Source organism: Stigmatopora nigra, chromosome 1 (genome assembly GCF_051989575.1).
Source record: "Stigmatopora nigra isolate UIUO_SnigA chromosome 1, RoL_Snig_1.1, whole genome shotgun sequence".
Classification (NCBI taxonomy): domain Eukaryota; kingdom Metazoa; phylum Chordata; class Actinopteri; order Syngnathiformes; family Syngnathidae; genus Stigmatopora; species Stigmatopora nigra.
In genome coordinates, this window is record NC_135508.1 from 4088324 (window position 1) to 4111999 (window position 23676).

At 34.9% G+C, this 23676-nt stretch overlaps 2 protein-coding genes across 3 annotated transcripts in view; both read left to right on the forward strand.

Moving 5' to 3' along the window:
* slc26a6.1 (solute carrier family 26 member 6, tandem duplicate 1) overlaps positions 1-1851 on the forward strand; it is a 16284-nt gene extending 14433 nt beyond the window's left edge. For both annotated transcript variants that reach the window (XM_077724332.1, XM_077724340.1), the window contains one exon: positions 314-1851. In XM_077724332.1, the coding sequence (XP_077580458.1) occupies positions 314-337 (24 nt within the window). In that variant the 3' untranslated portion in view covers positions 338-1851. The remainder of the gene's footprint in view (positions 1-313) is intronic.
* slc26a6.2 (solute carrier family 26 member 6, tandem duplicate 2) lies at positions 1421-19467 on the forward strand. Its single transcript, XM_077724321.1, has 20 exons — positions 1421-1570; positions 2128-2254; positions 3008-3165; positions 3301-3411; positions 4103-4278; positions 5614-5778; positions 6988-7140; positions 7228-7310; positions 8599-8746; positions 8818-8931; positions 10650-10727; positions 11944-12039; positions 13067-13173; positions 13251-13320; positions 14881-14973; positions 15719-15832; positions 16629-16745; positions 16944-16998; positions 17139-17263; positions 18507-19467. Exons 2-20 carry the CDS (start codon positions 2130-2132, stop codon positions 18528-18530), a joined length of 2112 nt encoding a protein of 703 aa, XP_077580447.1. The 5' UTR covers positions 1421-1570; positions 2128-2129; the 3' UTR covers positions 18531-19467.
* Positions 19468-23676: the final 4209 nt, after the last annotated feature.

The window sequence follows — 23676 nt, forward strand, 5'->3', positions numbered from 1 at the left end:
TCGTATGTTTGACACAACTGTACTAGATCCATCTTGCAGGGTGTTTTTTTTAGTGTTGGACATGCCATTTTCTTATTGAACCCTACTGAATAAAAATTATTAATTATGTAGTGTGCAAATATGTGAATGTAGCAGACTCAGCGGCCTTTTAGAACCTCCTTAAAGTAAAGAACAAGTAAAGAACATAGCATTGCCAAGAGATAGCTTATCTACAATTTGCGTTGTTGAGAAAAATGTACTTTGTGTACTGTAATTCTGCAAACTAATGACTTTGTTTGAATATGCTTTAATCTTTGGATTGGTCTATTCTCAGGAATTGAACTCTACTGGGAGATGAAGTTGAGCACACAAGTTGGACTGCTTCATATGTGTGTCCTCCGTGCAACATTAAATATGGAAGTAGAAACCATGAGAATTTAACGCCAAATCCATTTGTTTTCCTCCGTCGGCCATTGTGGGTTGAGCTTGCGAGCTCTAGCTAGCTCACTCTGGCTAGCCAATCATAGTTGGTGAAAGCATTGACGTATCCCTACGCCTGCGAGAAGGCAACAACGTATCCCTATGCCTTTGATGATGCATTGTGGTGTTACCACCTCGAAATGTGATTGGTTAACAGTCTTATCGACGCTTGTTTAATGCGGCGGAGCCTTCAGAACTGATTGTGAAGGCCTTGAGGCAGATTTCTTACCCTAGCAACAAATAATGGCTAAAATATGATTGGTTAAATGCTTCAATATGAAAACACACAGATGGAAGTAGTGCAACCAGGTCGGGAAAACAATGAAAGGAAGTTAACAGACAATTTGGAATTATTTAATAAGTACTGATGGACAAAATATAATAATATATGATTGAGATATTTCTTAGGCCTGAGGAGAAGGCTTTGAAGGCCCTGACGGCCCGCCACTGGACTTGCTCACCAATGGACAGGACAAAATAATGAAATGTCAATTGTAAGGAGTGAAAATAATAGATTTTAGTTGGAATGGGTTTGAAACATTTTGAGCTTTTTGAATGGAGAATTTTTATTGTGCTGAGTTTCCAGAGTCGGTTCTGAAAATTGTTTTAAACTGATGTTTTTTGTGTGTTTTTTTTAGCTAATTAGGGGTTTAGAAAGTAATCCACTTGGCATCATATTTTCTTCCGTGTGGTGTAATCATTGGACAGAACACAACCCTGACAATGCGTTAAATGGCTGACTAATCTAATCTCTATTGGATACAAGATATGACGACTTTAGCCTCTTAAAAAAGCGATCTATAAAGTGTCATTGGCTTCTTATGATTCACTTTAAGAGCTGGACGACTTGGATTTGATGGAAAAGTTTTCAACAAATGAGAGTTCAAGCTTTTAACCCACAAAAGGAATCCGTTTTTCTTCTGACCTACAAATGGCCTTTTTTAAGACTATAAATGATTTTTTTTTTGTGGATAAGGTCTTCAAGTTTGGCATCTGAAATGTGAAAAACAGACGGAAGAGTTCTGTTAATTTCAATTTTGCCATCTGGATTGTATTTTTTATTTTTAACTTATTATTCATCTTTATTGTTTGGATACAGCAGGAAAACAAGGTAATTGCTGTTTGTTTACATGGTCTTTACTTTTAAAAAATACTATAGAAATAATCCAGAAATGGGAAAACTACGGCCCGCGGGCCACATTTGGCCCACGAGGCGTTTTAATCCGGTCCGCCGACGTTGTTCAAATAATGTTTTTTTTAAATTTTATTATTATTTTTACTTCCAAGATGGCGCTGTTACGTGGAAGCCAGTGGCAGTAGCTCTGTCCACTCTTATTTGTTTTTCATGTTTTACATCTTTTATTAAATTACATTTTAATACTTCTTAATACATTCCTTTTTACTTTACCTTGTACTTTATACTTTTTACTTTAATGATGAGTGATGAGTATGTTAATACTTTAGTCCTTTTGTTCTGTTTATGTTTCATATGTACTGTTAACAGATGCACTTTTTTATATGTTATCGTATCCTGTGCTGACCCGGCTCATCTGTCAAATTTTTAAGGTTAATGTGGCCCCCAGGCCAAAAAGTTTGCCCAACCCTGAACTAATCTTTGTATTTTCTGTATTGTGCATCCATATGCTCTCTTTTTGTGCATAATTGTAGTCATGGCGGAAAGGACAGAAGCAGTCCAGAGAGTCCACAGGGAGATCATGGATGAAAGTGTTGTGGAGAAATTGGCCATGTTGCCAACAAAGATATCTATGTGCGACAGGGTCAAAAATTCAATAAGGTAAACTTCATTTATTGCTTATATAATGTTTTTTAATTTTTTTTTATTAAACGTTGACTTGATCTCACCTGGGCCCGGACCATTTTAGATATAATATTTAGATTTTTTTTTAAGAAATGGATTAAAAGAACTGGATTAAAAGCCCTGAATATTCAGTTTTTTATAGATCTAAAACAATGTTTATTTGAGCTTTTTTATATATATATTTTTTAGATTTTACAAAATATTTTTTTAACTAAAAACAGAAAAAAATGATTAATTATTTGTTTAAATGGATTAAATGAACTGTGTTAAAAGCTTTTTATGGATCCAAAATAATGTTTATTTTAGATTTTTTAAAATAAATTTTTCAGCTTTTACATTAGGGTTTTTGAACTAAAAACACAGATAATGTTTATTTTAGCTTTTTTAAAATATATTTTTAGATTTTACAAAATGATTTTTGAACTAAAACACAAATAGTTTATTTTATCTTTTTTTAATATATTTTTTTAGATTTTACAAAATGAATTTTTAACTAAAAACACAGAAAAATGTATTAAAAAATGACAATTATTGATTTAAATCGGGAAAATCAGGAAATGTAATATACATCTATACTCTTCATTTTAATTTGATACTAAAACAAAAAGTCGACACTCATGATTGACTTTCCCGGACCGCACAAAATGATGCAGCGGGCCAGATTTGGCCCCCGGACCGCCACTTTGACACCTGTGCTTTAAAGTCTAAATAAAAACTGTTTGTCTCCAGGTCTAATCTCCAACCCAAGCGCATTTGTCCCAGAGTAAAGAGCTCCTTACTGGGGAGTATCCCTGTTCTATCATGGTTGCCTCGATACTCCATCAAAAAAAATGCATTGGGTGACCTCATCTCTGGACTCAGTGTGGGCATCATGCAGTTGCCCCAAGGTGCAATTTGCATAAACTGCATATTATACTACACTGCAGATAGTTTTCTGCTTTTTGGACTTTTTATGTAAATTGTAATATTGTTAGATTGTTTACAATCAATTAACATGCGGATTATATTTTGGTGCCCTATAGGTATGGCCTATGCTTTACTAGCAGCAGTTCCTCCAGTTTTTGGTCTTTACTCGTCCTTTTACCCCGTCCTCATCTATTTCATTTTTGGGACATCTAAGCACATCTCGATAGGTTTGTTATTGTTACTCACTACATATATTCAAGTGCAAATAGTTGACATTCAATCCTCATTAATTCCTATTTCAGATTTTGTCATAATTGTTGACAAACTATTTTGTCCTGCCTAAGACATCACTATGTCTGGAATGTATATGTCTATGTCAGGGGTGTCCAAACTTTTTGCAAAGAGGGCCAGATTTGGTAAGGTGAAAATGTGTGCGGGCCGACTATTTAGCCTGACATTCTTTGATCCATTAACATTAAATACAAATTAACCTTTTGGGATTTTTTTTAATTACAAATGGCATACTTTTACTTTTACATTTTTTTTTTACATTTAGGTTTTTACCGAAATCACAAACCACAAAAAATTAAGAAAACTATCAAGGATATCTAAGTTCATGTGAAACATCACATATTATTCACTATTATATGCTCACTGTAGGAACAGTGCTGAAAACAAAACAATGATCATTGCATATTCAAACTGTGATTTTGACCATCACAAAAAAAATAATGAACTCATGTATTTTATACTGTGGTCAACAGTGCTGGCGGGCCGTGTATTATTGATTTCATGATAGAGGCCACGGGCCGGTAAAAATTTGTCCACGGGCCTTAATTGGCCCGCGGGCCGGACTTTGGACATGTCTGGTCTATGTATTTGGATTATGAGTTGTACCATCCTCCCGCCCCTTTCTAGGAACATTTGCAGTCATTAGTGTGATGCTCGGTGGGGTGACGGAGCGATTAGCCCCAGATTCTGACTTTATGAGATGGGACAATGTTACCAACTCCACTGGATTGGATGTCTTTGCGCGAGATGCACAACGAATCAAAGTGGCTATCGCTGTTACTTGTGTAGCAGGATTATTTCAGGTATGTTATTCTATATGTCCATTTGTAATAGTACCCAGATGTTGGGTTGATGGACAGTTCGTCCCCAGTCGTTTGGTTGACGGACAGTTAAGCCCCGGACGTTTGGTTGACGGACAGTTCGTCCCCGGACGTTTTGTCAAACGGATGTTTAGTCCATGGACAGTTCGCCCCCGGACGTTTGGTCGACGGACAGTTCGTTCCCGGACGTGTCGTCAAACAGACGTTTGGTCGACAGACAGTTAGTCCCCGGACGTTTCGTCAAACAGACGTTTGGTCGACAGACAGTTCATCCCCGGACGTTTCGTTGAACGGACGTTTGGTCGACGGACAGTTCGTCCCCGGACATTTTGTCAAACGGACGTTTGGTCGACGAACAGTTTGTACCCGGACGTTTCATCGCCAGATTAGCTTGCTCTCAAAATTATAATCATGAGAGAGAGAGAGAGATAGAGAGAGAGTTCGTCAATGGCAGGCGATGGGTTAAATGAGTGCTCTATGAAGGTTAAAAATAATATAATTTAGTGTATCAGAGACTTACGTGGAAGTTCTGGTCCAACCACTTTAACTGAGGTGTTGGGACATGACGGCAATGATAGTATAAAATGTGGGATGGGCACGGGCGAGGCCAGTTTGTCCATACACACGAGAATAGGACGATTCCAGGAACACATAAATTGAAAAACATGTACATACACGCCAATAATTAATAAATTTGATGTTAGATATTTAGATATTAATGCTCTGACATTGTCAATGCAATGACAAACTTTCTCTTTCTCTCTGATTAGAATTTTGCGTGAGCGGACGTTTGGTCGCCGGTCAAATGTGCTTAGATATTAATCTATCTCTCTTAGATGGTAAACTCTCTCTCATGAATATAATTTTGAGAGCTGATTTCAACAGTAAACTCTCTGTCACCATTTGACCGGCGACCAAAAGACCGGCGACCAAAAGGGACCAAAAGACCGGCGAACAAAAGACCGGTGACCAAAAGACCGGCGACCAAAAGGGACCAAAAGACTGGCGAACAAAAGACCGATGACCAAAAGACCGGCGAACAAAAGACCGGTGACCAAAAGACCGACGACCAAACGTCCGGGCACCTAATTTTAAGAGCGAGAGATTACCTGGTTGATCGCTTTCAACAGTAAACTCTCTCTTTCTCTCTTTCATGATTATAATTTTGAGAACGAGCAAATCAGGCCACAAATTGTCCGTTCGGCGAAACGTCTGGGGACGAAACGTCCAAGGACAAAGTGTGCGTCGACCAAGTGTCCGGTCACGATTTGTAACAAAGAGAGCCTCGCTCATTTTCATATGCATTTGTTGTTGTAGGTCCTCCTCGGGCTGGTCCATTTTGGATTTGTGGTGACCTATCTGTCGGAGCCTCTTGTCAGAGGGTACACAACAGGTGCTGCAATCCACGTTATCGTATCCCAGCTGAAATACACATTTGGAATTAATCCTTTGAGATACAGCGGACCCCTCTCATTAATTTACGTACGTAACTTTACTCTTACTATTTGGATTTTTCCTCAATTGCTTATAACTCAATGTGATTTAGATTAGAGTAATATCAAGCCATTACTTGATTTCTTCAAACCTAGGGGTCGGGGAAGCTTTTTGGTGGAAAGAACCATGAACAAATCATATTTTTTTAAATATTAATCCTTGAGACCAATGCTCTGAATTTAAAAGTCAACATACCGTATTTTCACGACTATAAGGCGCACCCTCAATGAACGACATTTTTCCATATATAAGGCGCACTGTATTATAAGGCGCACTGTATTATAAGGCGCACTGTATTATAAGGTGCACTGTATTATAAGGCGCACTGTCTATTTTGGAGAAAATGTAAGACTTTTAAGTGCGCCTTATAGTGGGGAAAATACGGTTATTGCTATTGACTTTCAGGTATGAAGCACTCACTACACAGTCACCTCTAGAGCCAGCCATTGTTTTTTGTATAAAATCTTGCAGTGGGGGAGGAGCTATATGATGGAAGATTTTGTAAACTAAGGTTGCATCTGCATATTTAACAGTATTGTTTCAGTTCAGGTGTTTGTGTTTTTTTTAATATCCGACAGTGGTGGTTTTTCATTTTTTGTTTTCGTTTTTTTTCCATATATAAGGCGCACTGGATTATAAGGCGCACTGTTTATTTTGGAGAAAATGTAAGACTTTTAAGTGCGCCCTTTAGTCGTGAAAATACGGTACATGAAAATGTGTGCCTTTTTTTAGTCACTTTCACCACCTTTAAAGTACAAAAAGTCTCCGGAATCTTTTGACAACATTGTTACATTGTTGCTAATCAATGAGTATCAATGACAATATTCATACAAAACAGTGTAATGAAAAAAAAAAGATTATAAAGCACTGGGGCTAGTGTCAATGCCATAATACCAACAAAACACTCCTATTCCTGCACTTTCTCACCAGCAGTTTCCATAATTTACCTCAAAGATTAGTAGAGAGAGCCATATGCACCCATCAAAAGAGCCATATGTGGCTCCTGAGCCATAGTTTCCCCACCCCATGTTCTAACCATATGCTATGGGTCATAGTCCGGCTTTTTAACCACCAAAAAGATGACTACCTGGTTATTGTACTAGCATTCATAAACGTGATAGTTGTTACTGGCTTTCCTGTTGCAATATCCTCAAAGAGTATACTGTAAATTATCTGTCTTTTATGATTTTATTGCAGACCGTCTTGGAGATATGTTATCTAATTCCAAAAACCAACATCGGGGCTTTGGTTCTCAGTATTGTTGCCATTATTAGCCTTATCCTCACCAAGGAGCTTAATTCATACTTAAGTAAAAAAATACCTGTTCCAATACCTGTGGAGTTACTTGGTGTGAGTATATAAAACTTCTTAGATTGTCTCATTGACACAGATTTATGGGATTAACGTGGGTTATTAATCAATTTAATTTTACTTCAGATTACCATAGCTACTCTGGTGTCCTGGCAAGTCAATTTAAAGGGGAAATACGGAGTGGATGTCGTGGGAAAAATTCCATCAGGGTAAGAAAACAATGTTTTTTTATCAGTACAGTGTTCCCTCGCTAATTTGCGGTTCAGCTATCGCGGACTCAGAGCTTGGCGGATTTTTTTGGGGAAAAATAATACAAATATTACATTGAAACAACATATTTTACATTTTTTTTTGTTATAACATGAATTTCACTCTCTCTACTCGTATTCTATATGGTGTACTGTATAAAGGGGGGTAAAAAAATGAATGAATGAATGAATGAATGAATGATGAATGAATGAATGAATGATGAATGAATGAATGAATGAATGAATGAATGAATGAATGAATGAATGAATGAATGAATGAATGAATGAATGAATGAATGAATGAATGAATGAATGAATGAATGAATGAATGAATGAATGAATGAATGAATGAATGAATGAATGAATGAATGAATGAATGAATGAATGAATGAATGACAGACAGACAGACAGACAGACAGACAGACAGACAGACAGACAGACAGACAGACAGACAGACAGACAGACAGACAGACAGACAGACAGACAGACAGACAGACAGACAGACAGACAGACAGACAGACAGACAGACAGACAGACAGACAGACAGACAGACAGACAGACAGACAGACAGACAGACAGACAGACAGACAGACAGACAGACAGACAGACAGACAGACAGACAGACAGACAGAAAGACAGACAGAAAGACAGACAGAAAGACAGACAGAAAGACAGACGGAAAGACAGACGGAAAGACAGACGGAAAGACAGACGGAAAGACAGACGGAAAGACAGACAGACGGAAAGACAGACGGAAAGACAGACGGAAAGACAGACGGAAAGACAGACGGAAAGACAGACGGAAAGACAGACGGAAAGACAGACGGAAAGACAGACGGAAAGACAGACGGAAAGACAGACGGAAAGACAGACGGAAAGACAGACGGAAAGACAGACGGAAAGACAGACGGAAAGACAGACGGAAAGACAGACGGAAAGACAGACGGAAAGACAGACGGAAAGACAGACGGAAAGACAGACGGAAAGACAGACGGAAAGACAGACGGAAAGACAGACGGAAAGACAGACGGAAAGACAGACGGAAAGACGGAAAGAAGGAAAGAAAGAAATTATAAAAAAATTAAAAAAACAAAACATGTTTTTGAATTAAATTCAAATTAAGCATTTTTGAATCCCTACTTTGCGGAAATTCACTTATCGCGGGTGGTCCCGGTCCCCATTAACCGCGATAACCGAGGGAACACTGTATAAGCATTTTTTTTTTTGCGATATATCTTTTATTTAATAGCCTCCAAGCTCCTGTTTTCCCGGACACCTCACTCTTTGGACAAGTTATCGGGGATGCCTTCGCCCTTGCAGTGGTTGGTTATGGTATTGCAATTTCACTAGGAAGGATTTTTGCATTGAAATATGGGTACAAGGTCGACAGTAACCAGGTAGAATACAATGATAAATATCAATATGTTGAAATAGTCATCTTGTTAAGACTCTTTCTTCTATTATTAAGGAATTGATGGCCTTGGGGTTCTGTAACGTAATAGGGTCAACGTTCCAGTGTATTGCTGTAAGCTGTTCAATGTCACGTTCGATGGTTCAGGAGAGTACAGGAGGAAAGACTCAGGTAGGAAGACATTTTTTTAAGCATTATACTGTTGTAATTTTCCAAAACTGTTGTTTTATCTTATTTTGGTAGCTGTTTTATGTATAAACAGATAGATTACAGTGTATTTGTAGCATTGAAACAATTGAATACAGTGTTCCCTCGGTTATCGCGGTTAATGGGGACCGGGACCACCCGCGATAAGTGAATTTCCGCGAAGTAGGGATTCCCCTTCAAAAATTCTTAATTTTAATTTAATTAAAAAATATATTTTTAATTATTATTATTATTTTTTAATTCTTTTTTTACCCCCCCCCTGTATACAGTACACCATATAGAATGAGTACAGAGAGTGAAATTCTTGTTATAACAAAAAAAAAACTGTAAAATATGTTGTCCCAATGCAGTGCTTCTCAAATAGTGGGGCGCGCCCCCCTGGGGGGGGGGGCGTGGTGCGATACCTGGGGGGGGGGGGGGGCGTGTAACCCTGGGGAACAGGATTTTATTTGGCCGTACTAGTATAAAGTGTAATTGCGCATCCACTACAGTAGTTGGCAGTGGCGCTCTCATTTACTTTTTATTTCAGGCATTGATGCGCTTAAAATCTTTTCTGTTGCAGACTTAAAACAAGATTTAATAAAGTTATTCTTTGTAAGTTTGACTATATTTCTTTCTTTTTTTCCTTTTCTTTAATGTTAATAAGGATAAAATGTTGTCATACCTGTCAACTGGTACGTTCTCGCCGTAATTGGTACAACTGAAAGCCCATTTTTATATTGGTACGCTGTACACATGAAAATGGTACGCTAAACGGTGATTTTGAGAAAAAAAAATAAATTAAGGCACTTTCTAGCCATTTTTCACCATCCGCCATTGTTTCTTCCCGGAAACGCATGTCTGCCAAGTGATATATGTACCGGCGCCTCTGATTGGCTAAAAAAAAAAGATCATGATAAACATTTCGTTTTGTAACACTTTCACCATGTGATTTCCGTTTCCTGTTCCCTTGTTTATGTTTACTTTCATGTTTATGTCTACTTGTTGTTCGTGATTTTTTACAAAAAAGTAAAGTGGTAAGATTTTCCATGTATTTATACATATATGTAAGGGCGAAAACAAAATTTGGTAAGATCACAAATGGTTCGAGGTTGACAGGTATGTGTTGTGCTTATCACAATTTTATAAAATGATTTTATTTATAGTCACGGTGGGAAGTGTGGGGGGGGGGGGATCGTTTTCTTCTTGCTAGGGGGGGCCTAACAGAAAATAATTGAGAAGCACTGGATTACAGTGTATTTGTAGCATTGAAACAATTGAATACAGTGTTCCCTCGGTTATTGCGGTTAATGGGGACCGGGACCACACACGATAAGTGAATTTCCGCGAAGTAGGGATTCCCCTTCAAAAATTCTTAATTTGAATTTAATTGCAAAAAATATATTTTTGATTATTATTATTATTTTTTAATTATTTTTAGCCCCCCTGTATACAGTACACCATATAGAATACAAGTAGAGAGAGTGAAATTCATGTTATAACAAAAAAAACTGTAAAATATGTTGTCTCAATGTAATATTTGTATTTTTTTTTCCCCCAAAAAAATCTGCGAAGCTCTGAGTCCGCGGTGGCTGAACCGCGAAGTAGCGAGGGAACACTGTACTAGTTCAATACTTAGGTTTACTATCCTATGTTTAGCGTTTTGGCAGTAGAAAGGTATATTGTGTCTGTCTTATTGACAGGTTGCTGGGGCGCTATCAGCAATTGTAATTCTTTTCATCACCCTTTGGGTTGGAACTCTGTTTCAAGACCTTCCGAAGGTGCGTACATTTGTATGTAACACAGATCTAACACACACTAGTGAAGTTTCTATAGGGGCTTTTGTAAATAGTAGCTGCATAATTTTTAGGAGTATTTTGATGTAGGGAAAATCCACTGGTATAATACACTATAAATGTAAGACTAATTCAAATGAAGTTGGGACTTTGCTTTATCATGTATCTATAACTTGAGAGCTTTTTGACATACTAGATCAGGGGTGTCAGACTCGGGTTGGTTCGTGGGTCGCTTTAACGGTAACTTGATTTCACGTGGGCCGGACCATTTTAGATATAATATTTTGATTTTTTTTAAATTTATAAATGGATTAAATGAACTGAACTAAAAGCCTTGAATATTCATTTTTTATTGATGTAAAACAATGTTTATTTTAGCTTTTTTTAAAATATATTTTTAGATTTTACCAAATTATTTTTGAACTAAAATCACAGAAAAAATGATTAGATTTGATGTGATGTGGGCGGACCATTTTAGATATAATATTTAGATTTTTTTATCAATGGATTAAAAGAACTGGATTAAAAGTCCTGAATATCATTTTTTTATAAATCTAAAACAATGTTTATTTTAGCTTTTTTAAATATATTTCTAGATTTTACAAAATTATTTTTGAACTAAAAACACAGAAAAAAATGGATTTTAAAAAATTACAATTATTAATTTAAAAGGGAGAAAATCAAGAAATTTAATATACATCCATACTCTTCATTTTAATTTGATCCTAAAACACAAAGTCGGCACTCGTGATTTACTTTCCCGGGCCACACAAAATGATGTGTCGGCCCAGATTTGGCCCCCGGACCGCCACTTTGACACACTTGTACTAGATGATTAATCAAAAACAGTGAAAGTGCAGGGAGCACTCCACACAACGTGACTCATACACAAACAAGCCTGTCACATTGTGTTTTAACAGAGCAAATCCCATTTGAACTTGAACTGCATGCAGGTATGAATCAGCATGCTCCAACATGTTTGTTTTGCAGAGACAAAAGCATTAACTTATGTAAGGCTTTTGTTTTGTTTGAGAACTTTTATATGAAATATCTTGTCTTTGCAATTTAGTCAATTAAATATTTGTTCAATAGGATTTGAAAATGTTTTGTTTTCATGTGTAGCATATAGTAGTTTAAAATTTATTTGAATTGGGTTTTGAATTTAGAACATTTATAATGTTTTTGGGGTTATTTCACATAGGCAATGTTGGCTGCCATCATCTATGTCAATCTTCATGGAATGATGAAGCAATTTATGGATATTCCTGCATTGTGGAGGAGCAACAAAATAGACATGGTAAGTATCATCTATGTCAATCTTCATGGAATGATGAAGCAATTTATGGATATTCCTGCATTGTGGAGGAGCAACAAAATAGACATGGTAAGTAAAAGCTAAATCTGATTAACAGCCTATTACAAGGGTGGGCAAACCTTTGGGCCCTGGGGCCACATTGACTTTAAAAATGTGACAGATGGGCCGGGTCAGAACAAGATACGATAACATATAAAAAAGTGCATCCGTTAACAGTACATATGAAACATAAACAGAAAAAAAGGACTGAAGTATTAACATACTCATCACTCATCATTAAAGTAAAAAGTATAATGTACAAAGTAAAGTAAAAAGGAATGTATTAAGAAATATTAAAATGTAGTTTAAAAAAAGATAGAAGGGCTGTAAAACATGAAAAACAAATAAGAGTGGACAGAGATACTGCCACTGGCTTCAGCGTGACGGGGCCATCTTGGGGTAAAAGAAATTAAATAAAATACAATTTAAAAAATAAAATCACCATTTTTAGATTTTACAAAATGATTTTTGAACTAAAAACACAGAAAAATGATTAAAAAATTATAATTATTGATTTAAAAGGGGGAAAAACAGGGAATTTAATATAAAACTATACTCTTCATTTGAATTTCATCCTAAAACAGAAAGTCAACACTCATGATTTACTTTCCCGGGCCACACAAATTGATGCGGCGGGCCAGATTTGGCCCCCGGGCCGCCACTTTGACATTGATCTAAAACAATGTTAATTTTAGCTTTTTTAAAATATATTTTTAAATTTTACAAAATGATTTTTGAACTAAAAACACGGAAAAAATTGATAAAAAATTACAATTATTGATTTAAAATGGGGAAAGTCAGGAAATTTTATATAAATCTAAAATCTTCATTTTAATTTCATCCTAAAACAGTAAGTCGGCACTCATAATTCACTTTCCCGGGCCACACAAAATGATGCGGCGGGCCAGATTTGGCCCCCGGGCCGCCACTTTGACACCTGTGAACTACACAGTTGTATTTTTTCTTCTAGGTCATATGGATCACCACTTTCCTCCTGACCGTGCTATTGAACCCTGACCTGGGACTTGCTGCTTCCATTGGATTCTCAATGCTTACTGTCATCTTCAGGACACAGCTGTAAGCAGTATACAGTCAATCACAATAACTATTCATTATTTCAATTCAAATTCCCTTTTAATACATTGTATTTGCAGACCCAAGTACTCCAAATTGGGGCAAATTCCCAACACGGAACTATACAGGCCATTGGAGGACTACGTTCAGGTAATACAAAGTCATTTTGTCTACTTATTAAATTAAGTTTCAACATCCCCAGAGTATATTTTACAGTATTTTTTTAATCAAGTATTTTCAGAACTCTCCAGTCAATAAGTTAGCTCACTTGTGTTTCCCAACTGACATTCATAACTATAATATAGTTTTCAATGGCCTGTTAAATGCATTCAATGGTATATGTAAGCAAAAAACAATGTATCTTATTTTTCCACTACAGTGGTCCCTCGCTACTTTGCGCTTCAGCTATCGCGGATTTTTTTCAGGAAAAAAAAATAAAAAATGTAAAGATATTAAGTTAAAATTATAGATTACATCATTTTACAAGCGATGGAAACAAAATATTCAATAAGAATTAGTAATTGCATCGAAAAAGGCCAAAGAAATGGTCAATAACATGGTGAGAGTTCAGGAATGGCATTGATGACGTCATGGCTGTTTACAGGCGCATCTTCACCGCCCAAAAAAACAACGTTCACAACTTCCAATAACGATGTTTCTTACGTGCAAAAAAAACTGCAGAAGATCCTCCATATGGACTACTATGATGTTTTTGCTTGGTGGTGCTTTGGTGCACGTGTTATACGTTTCTTTAAGCATTTTTGAAGGGGCCCGCCTACTTCGCGGATATGCAGCTATTGCGGGGGGTCCCGGTCTCCATTAACCGCGATAAGCGAGGGAACACTGTATATTATCCAAATAGAATGTGATGGAGGGAAAATCATATTTCACTCAAATTGCAAATACTACTAATATACCACACTTATAGAGCTAGTCCATGTCATGTTGTAACAGATCCATTTGCTATATAGTCATTCTGGAGGATGTATTTTCACGAATGTTGTAACAGATCCATTTGCTATATAGTCATTCTGGAGGATGTATTTTCACGACTATGCGGCGCATGGTATTTTTAGCCGCAGTGTCAGTAACGAGTGCTGATTTATTTGGTAGATTGATGAAGCAATGCTACATTTTCACATTTTATCTTTGATGCTGTTCAGATTGTTAAAGATTATGGAGGAATTTGTATTTTCATGACTATATGGCGCATTGCAGTTTTAGCCGCAGTGTCAGTAACTAGTGCTATTTCTGCATTTTACACACACAAAGGACACACCGTTTTTATAGACGCAGCCAGGCAAATAGTAGCTAGCTAGTAGCTAGCATTACTATTGCAATGCTGTCTTCCATGCTTCGTAAAGCTGTGTTGATGTCGATGTATACAGGCCACAATTAATTGGATGTATTGACAAAAGAACTACATATCCCAGCAGTCGCTGCGCAGTACTTTTTCTACAGGAAAGTAGTAGAGTCGGGGGCTGCTTGCCGTAGTTGTGAGAGCTGTAGAGGATGGTGTACCCTATCAACTGATTTATTTTATTTTATCGTGATAACAATTTTAGTATTGATCCATGTATAAAGCGCACTGGATTATAAGGCGCACTGTCTATTTTGGAGAAAATTAAAGACTTTTATGTGCGCCTTATAGTCCAGAAAATACTGTAGTTATTTCTGGGGAAAGGCTAATCGTTTGACTGATTTTTTTAGGTGAGAGAAGTACCTGGTATTATGATTTTTCGATCATCAGCCACGCTTTACTTTGCCAACGCTGAGATGTATCAAGAAGCACTTGGAAAGAAGGTGAATGAACACACATGCATTTATTTCAGGTCATCAAATCACTTTTTAGACATGGTAAAAATGTATGGACACAGTGTCTTCTTCATTCATTTGCGGTAATTTGATGGACTGGTTAAAAACTGTGTGTTTGGGAAGTAGATTGAGAGAGGCCTGAATGGAAAACGTCAACTTGATTTCACGTGGGCCGGACCATTTTAGATATAATATTTAGATTTTTGTTTTTATAAATGGATTAAAAGAATTTGATTAAAATCCGTGAATATTTAGTTTTTATAGATCTAAAACAATGTTTATTTTAGCTTTTTATTATATTTTTAGATTTTACAAAATGATTTTTGACCTAAAAAGACAGAAAAATAGATTAAAAAATTACAATTATTGATTTAAAAGGGGGAAAATCCGTTTATTTAATATACATCTATACTCTTCATTTTAATTTGATCCTAAAACAGAAAGTCGGCACTCATAATTTACTTTCCCGGGCCACAAAAAATGATGCAGCGGGCCAAATATGGCCCCCGGGCCGCCACTTGGACACCTGTCCTAAGCCATAAATGATCCCTTACCCTTTCCTATTAAAAAGACCACAGCAAGATGAAACAAGTCATACAAGTGTTTTATTATAATGATTTGAATTGCATTTTTTTGTATTTTTGATATACATTACGTTGGGATTATGAAGCTATGCTTATATGTAAATTGTAAAATTTCAGAGAAATTAATTGTCATTAATTGGCTATTTCAGTTTGGATTTGACATAACCAAAATCCTGTCAGCAAAGAAGAAACTTGAAGCCAAAAGAAAGAAGTTTGAAAAACAGCAAGCCAAGAATGCTGCAAGAAACAAAGTTACGGACTCGGTAAGAAAAGAACTGTGTTACTTCATCCCGATCACTTATTAAGCCAAAGTCACAATATTTTCTTGAATATCAATATTAACCCAGAGCCCTTGAGTGAATATTTGTTCTCATGGCATCTTTTAGTACAAGGGTGTCAGACTCGGGTTGGTTCACGGGCCGCTTTAACGTCAACTTGATTTCACGTGGGCCGGACCATTTTCGATATAATATTCAGATTTTTTTTTAATAAATTGATTAAATGAACTGGATTAAAGGCCGTGATTATTCAGTTTTTCATAGATCTAAAACAATATTTATTTTAGCTAATTTTAAATATATTTTTAGATTTTACAAAATTATTTTTGAACTAAAAACACAGAAAAAAATGATTAAAAAATGACAATTATTGATTTAAAAGGGGGAAAAATCAGGAAATTTAATATACATCTATACTTTTAATTTGATCCTAAAACAGAAAGTCCTGAATATCATTTTTTATAAATATAAAACAATGTTTATTTTAGCTTTTTTAAATTTATTTTTAGATTTTAAAAATTGATTTTTGAACAAAAAACACAAAAAAAATGCATACAAATATTTAAATTATTGATTTAAAAGGGGGAAAATCAGGAAATTTAATATACATCTATACTCTTCATTTTAATTTAATCCTAAAACAGAAAATTCGCACTCATAATTTACTTTCCCGGACCACACAAAATGATGCGTCGGGCCACATTTAGCCCGCGGGCCGCCACTTTGACACCTGTTATAGACTGAAACATTTCCTTGATTTTGATTCCATTTCTGCCCGCAGGATATAGCCACCATTGAGGTGGATTTCGAGCCTAATCCCTCAATGCCGAGGGCCATCATCTTGGACCTCAGTCCTGTCAACTTTTTAGATACTGTGGGAGTCAAGACTTTACGTGGGGTAAGAAAAAAAAAACATGCAATCCAATCCAGTTTGAGCATATACTTCGTAAAAAGCAATATTCACCAAAGCCTGTAAACATCCCGTTAGTGTGTAAATGTAAAACATTGTTGTCAAGGGGTTTAATTTCAATTGATTTATTTGGTAGATTGATGAAGAAATGCTACATTTTGACATTTTCTCTTTGATGCTGTTCAGATTGTTAAAGATTATGGAGAAATTGGTGTGGAGGTGATGCTTGCGTCATGTCAAAGTAAGTTTCCTGGTACTATTAAGAACTATAAAAGCCAACCAATCTGTACAGAGTCTGATTAAATGTACATGATAGTGTTTTCATTACCTGTCATCTTCTCATTTCTTTCTTGTACTAATCCTGTGTTTCTCTTTCTTTAGATGGCATCATAGATAATCTGCATACAGGCGGTTTCTTCAATGACAAAGTGAAAATGACTCGCCTCTTTGCCACCATCCATGACGCTGTTCTTTCCTGTCAGTTGGACCAACGGCAAGTCAATGAGGTAATGTAAAAAATAAAAATAATGATAATAAAAATAAAAAATTATAATACTTACACTAATACTACTACCACTAATAATACTAATTCTTATACTAATACTCTTACTACTAATAATACTAATTCTTGTACTAATAATATTAATTCTTATACTAATACTACGACTAATAATAATAATAATAATTCTTATACTAATAATAATACTAATAATAATACTAATAATACTACTTATTATAATACTAATAATAATAATAATAATACTTATACTAATACTTATACCAATATGTATACTACTAATACATATACTTATACTAATATGTATACTAATACTTGTACTAATACTTATACCAATACGTATACTTATACGTATACTTATACTAGTACTTATACTAATACGTATACTAATACTTATACTAATACGTATACTAATACTTATTCTAATCGTATACTAATATGTATACTTATGCTAATATGTATACTTATACTAATCCTACTACTAATCATACTAATTCTTATACTAATACTACTAATAATGATACTAATAATAATACTAATTCTTATTCTAATACTACTAATAATACTAATAATAATACTAATTCTTATACTAATACTACTAATAATACTAATTCTTATTCTAATACTACTACTAATATGAATACTAATTATTATACTAATAATAATACTAATAATGATACTAATTCTTATACTAATACGACTAATAATAATACTCATTCTTATACTAATACTACTATTAATACTAATACTCATTCTTATACTAATACTACTATTAATACTAATACTCATTCTTATACTAATACTACTACTAATAATAATGCTAATTCTTATACTAATACTACTACTACAAATAATAATACTACTACTAATAATAATACTACTACTTCTACTAATACTACTACTACTAATACTACTACTACTAATACTACTACTACTACTAATACTACTACTACTACTAATACTACTACTACTAATACTATTACTAATACTATTACTAATACTATTACTACTACTACTACTACTACTACTACTAATACTACTACTAATACTACTACTAATACTACTACTAATAATAATAATTTAAAAAAAAACAGCAAAACCTCAAATATTTCAAAGAAAAAAAACAGAATGCAGCACAATATTATTAACTCCATTCCAAAAAAAAAGATGGCAACATAGAATAATTGTGACTTGAGCTAGTTTGCATCCAACAAAGCCCATTTGTTTTACAGGAGACCAATGGAACATATTTCTGAGTGCTGTACATGGATCTAAAGGTAGACCCATTTACAGGATGAAAGCACAGAGGAGAAAAATAAGGTCACATTTTTTGATTTGTGTACAGTATGTGCTAACATGCCATGTTGGAATTCATTGTAGACTGTTGAATTGGAAACAATTGATAATAATCCTGCAATGTGATTCCTTTTAGAGCTTTTGAATTGACAATTTTCATGTTCATGTTTGTATTAAAACATTCCAGGATTCTAGTTAGATAGGAAATGACAACATTGTCAAGTCCTTGTCAAATAAAGTTAGTTTTTAAATATCACAGTCACATTTGTGTTGAGAATGGGCAACCATTGGCACATGTTATTGGATGTATAGTACAGGCCAATGGTTTAGATCAGGGGTGTCAAACTCCCTTTGGTCTGCGGGCCGAATCCAGCTTAATTTGAGATCAAACGGGCCGGACCAGTAAACTCATTGCAAAATGACATAGAACTAACAATAAGCCCCCTTTTCCCCCTTTGAATTAATCACTAATACTAATAATTAGTGCAAAGAGTGAGTAATTTATCAAAATGTTTATTAACAGAATTCCCCTTTTACACTATGAACAACTTATTATGAACAAGACAATCACATAAGAACATATATAAATGTCAATTCATGTTGTCTGCACGTACTAAATCACTGAGCCCCTAGCGGATAATACAAGAACTACAGATTTTAAAGAAAATTCATATTTTTTTTATACAATGCAGCTTTCTTCCCCGGGCCCTAACAAACCACCAGACGGGCCGCATCCGGCCCGCGGGCCATATGTTTGACACCCCTAGTTTAGATACACCTCATTCATTATATGCCACATAAAATGATGTTAGAAAATCCTGTTGACAAAACAGCTCAGTTATGAAAAAATGGACTCATTTTCCTGTGCCAGGTCACAAATTCTCCAAAAACTCCACAAAAATAAACAGCAAACAATGATTTTGTTTCCACAGTTACAAAAATAAAGCCAATATTCTAGCCAATTTCCTGATTTATTAAACTTTGTTTCCACTAACAGTAGTATAAGTATAAAATCCAAAACTTACAAAATGAAGCCAGTTTCGTAGCAAATATCCTGATTTATTAAACAAGCTATCACTTTTTAAATTGTTGTTAGCAAATTTAATGTACAAGGTTTTACTAGTATTTTACTTTAAATTACTATAGCATATAATTATGTGTATGCCTAATCTCAACAACAAATCAAGTTAATTAATTAAGTTTGTTAGTATCTTAATAGACAATGTTGAATTACTGTGTCATTGAAAATAGTGCAATTTATAGTTTGGAAAATACAGTACAGTAATAGTTTAACATATGAGTGCCCCAATCTACGAGAAATTTGAGATGCGAGGAAAATTCTGAGCACTTTTTTGCCCTGAGATAATAATAATCAGACATACGCTTGTCATTATCATTGACTCGACAAATAAAGCCTAATTGTCATCATACATAGCATTTGCGTATGACGAAATTGGTAGTGCTTCTCCATAAGGTGCATTTTCCCGGCAAAAGACCCAAATAAGTGATAATTTCAGACTCGTAATTTGGTATTCTGTCGAGATGGATACATCGCATCACCCCCAAGAGCAGATCACTTACCTCTCTGTCTTTCACTTACCTTCAGTCAACCAGTAGGAGGCAGATCACCGCCAAACGTTTTTTTACGTTACCTCACCCTAAAGTTATTACACAGAAGGGATTGTGTGTCGTGTTACCGCAGGTTTAGAATCCAAATAAACGTGGGAAAAAAAACTGTCCTTAAACCATTTTGTCCGTACTTAGTAAGACCCTATAGCGCCTTCTAGAAGGCAGCAGCTGGAACAGATTGTGACCAGGGTGGTATGGGTCCCCGACACCAAACTGGAGAGCATAGAGCCATTGCACCTGTGCGCACTGCCATCTTGGTACGTAAGTTGATTAAATTAAGAAACTTCTCCTAATAAACACTTTTCATACAAAATATCAAATGTAAAGTTTTGAATTTCATGTTATTAATGAGAAATGTTGGATTATATTTATATATATATTGCCTTTTTTAAACATCCATATCGTTTTTACATTATATATCCTTCTAATTAACTTGAAGTCATTTGTGAGCGAAAGTAATTCCAATTACAAATATGAGTATACACAAAATGTCAACTTGTCAATTCGATGTTAAAAGTTAAGGTCATAAACTGATGATGTCATACTGCCCAGTGATGTCGTTACCTCAAACCCATGCGGTGATGCCACACCCTGTGTATCTACAGCTCCCAATGACACAATGACTGTCATCATCGGGGTAAGGCCTCAGAAAGACGCTTTTGCATGTTGACACTTCTCAGATCTCCTCACATTGAATTAAAGTAAAGACATTTCAACTAAACTTAAAACATGTCTCAACGAAGTAAATCTCTTATTTTTATAAATGGATTCTAATAATTCTTCGCCTTATCATAGTAATAGTCGGATAGAATGTTCCTCCAGTTCAGTCATACTGACAGAATGTAATATTGATGAAGTTTCCCTTCAGTATGAACAGCAATGGGGTAAGTAGTTTGGTTTTATCATTATTATATATGTGCTTGTAATTTAATCATTATATATATATATATATATATATATATATATATATATATATATATATATATATATATATATATATATATATATATATATATATATATATATATATATATATATATATATATATATATATATATATATATATATATATATATATATATATATATATATGTATATGTATATGTATATGTATATGTATATGTATATGTATATGTATATGTATATGTATATGTATATGTATATGTATATGTATATGTATATGTATATGTATATGTATATGTATATGTATATGTATATGTATATGTATATATATATATATATATATATATATATATATATATATATATATATATATATATATATATATATATATATATATATATATATATATATATATATATATATATATATATATATATATATATATATATATATATATATGTATATGTATATGTATATGTATATGTATATGTATATGTATATGTATATGTATATGTATATGTATATGTATATGTATATGTGCTTGCTTTCTGGTACTAATGAGATGTTGGACTATTAATAACTTGATGTGAATTAAGTAGGGAATTATATACAATACATTGATCCTTTACGTATTTTTCTCAACGGATTTTCTGGAGTTTTTTGAACAGAAATATTAGAAGTTGCTGAATTTTTTGGCCATAACTGACGATAGGGGATTTTTAATATACTTTTTGAGAAGGAACGGATGGATAATATAGTTAGCATGTACGTTTTAGAGGTCTGAAATCCAAGGTTCAAACCCATGTATGTTCTGACCTTCTTGTGTGGAGTTTGTGTTTTCTTCCTGTGGTTGTGTGGGTTTTCTCCAGGTACTCCCGTTTACTTACACATTCCCAAAAATACATGGTAGGCTGTTTGAACACTATTGTGTCTAGCTATGTGTGAGTGTAAATGGTTGTTCATCTCATTGTACCCTATAATTGACAGACAACCAATTCTGGGTGTCCCCCACCTGCTGCCCACACTTGGCTGGGATAGGCTCCAACACCCCCAATTACCCTTTGTGAGGATAAGCGGGTCAGAAAATGAATGAATACAATATTAAGTGCAGCCTGGTGGAAAAGTGGTTAGCACTGTTCACAGTTCTCAGAAAGTTAATCAATGAATACAGATTTTTTTTGGAGGAACAACATTTTCAAAGGCATAAGTCAGGGGTGGGCAAACTTTTGGGCCCGGGGGGCACATTGACTTTAAAAATGTGACAGATGGGCCGGGTCAGCACAAGATACGATACATATAAAAAAGTGCATCCGTTAACAGTACATATGAAACAAACAGAAAAAAAGGACTCAAGTATTAACGTACTCATCACTCATTATTAAAGTAAAAAGTATAACGTACTAAGTAAAGTAAAAAGGAATGTATTAAGGAATATTAAAATGTCATTTAAAAAAATATAGAGGGGCTGTAAAACACAAAAAACAAATAAAAGCGGACAGAGCTACTGCCACTGGCTTCCGTCCCATTTTGGGGGGAAAAAAAACCAAAAAATGTTATTTGAACAACATCGGGGGGCCGGATTAAAAAGCCGAATGAGCCGTATGTGGCCCGCGGGCCGTAGTTTGCCCATATCTGGCATAAGCAGTCAACCAGATAATGAAATAATCATATGTTTGTTATTGTTCATGTCTTCTGGTAGAATTGTACGCAGAAGAGTGTCCTTCAATCTCTGTGTCAAGCTCTTCTAGTTTATCAGTAATCTGGAATAGAAGAAGACAAAAACTAGAAGAAGTAAAAGTACCAAGCCAAGATGAAGAAATCCCCGAATCCCATTCCAGACCGGATACACCACCTTGTGAAGAAACACCATTGGCTGAAACGGAGGATAAAAATGTTCCTCAGCATTTACCTGAATCACCAACTTCAGATTTAGAAGGCATTTCTGAAAATGTCTCACCAATTAACACATGGGAAGATGAAGCTGGACCATCTTACTTATTCACATCAGTGAAAAAAACACTAAAAGTATATGGACCACAACCTCAACATGTGTTTCACACTGAAAATGTATTTGAACTGGAATCTGAACTACATGGAAATATTGAAATATCTGATTTCGAAGATGTATCTGACTTTGAAAACAGTGAATCAGACACAGGATGTGAATCAGTTCCAGATTCAAATGGAACAACAATTCAGGATGGTTATGATCCTCAACAGGAAGACACATTTGTAGCAACTGAAGAAATGCCATCTGATCCAGTACCACCTACAAGAACTATTCACTACTATAAAAAGAATGTATTCAATCTCAAATTACCACAAAACCAACAAGACCTTGCTCATCTTTCCACAGTAGCAATAACAAAAGTAGAAACAACAGAATCTGGACCAGGAACACCAATAGTACATGAAGAGATTACTGTGATTGAAACAAAGGATATTTTCGCTCCAATGACAGAACCAATTGATATATCTTTAGAACAGACTTTTGATTTTGAGACAGTGGACATATCAGAAGAAGACCAGTCACAGCCACGAGAAAATACTGATTCTGAGGAGGAAGAATACACA

What these genes read in the sequence shown, in the direction of transcription:
- slc26a6.2 (XM_077724321.1), top strand. Translation starts at nt 2,130, where the DNA reads ATGGCGGAAAGGACAGAAGCAGTCCAGAGAGTCCACAGGGAGATCATG. An exon ending in AGGGTCAAAAATTCAATAAG is followed by an intron (nt 2,255 to 3,007) that starts GTAAACTTCATT and finishes GTTTGTCTCCAG; the next exon opens with GTCTAATCTCCAACCCAAGC. An exon ending in GAGTCAAGACTTTACGTGGG is followed by an intron (nt 16,746 to 16,943) that starts GTAAGAAAAAAA and finishes GATGCTGTTCAG; the next exon opens with ATTGTTAAAGATTATGGAGA.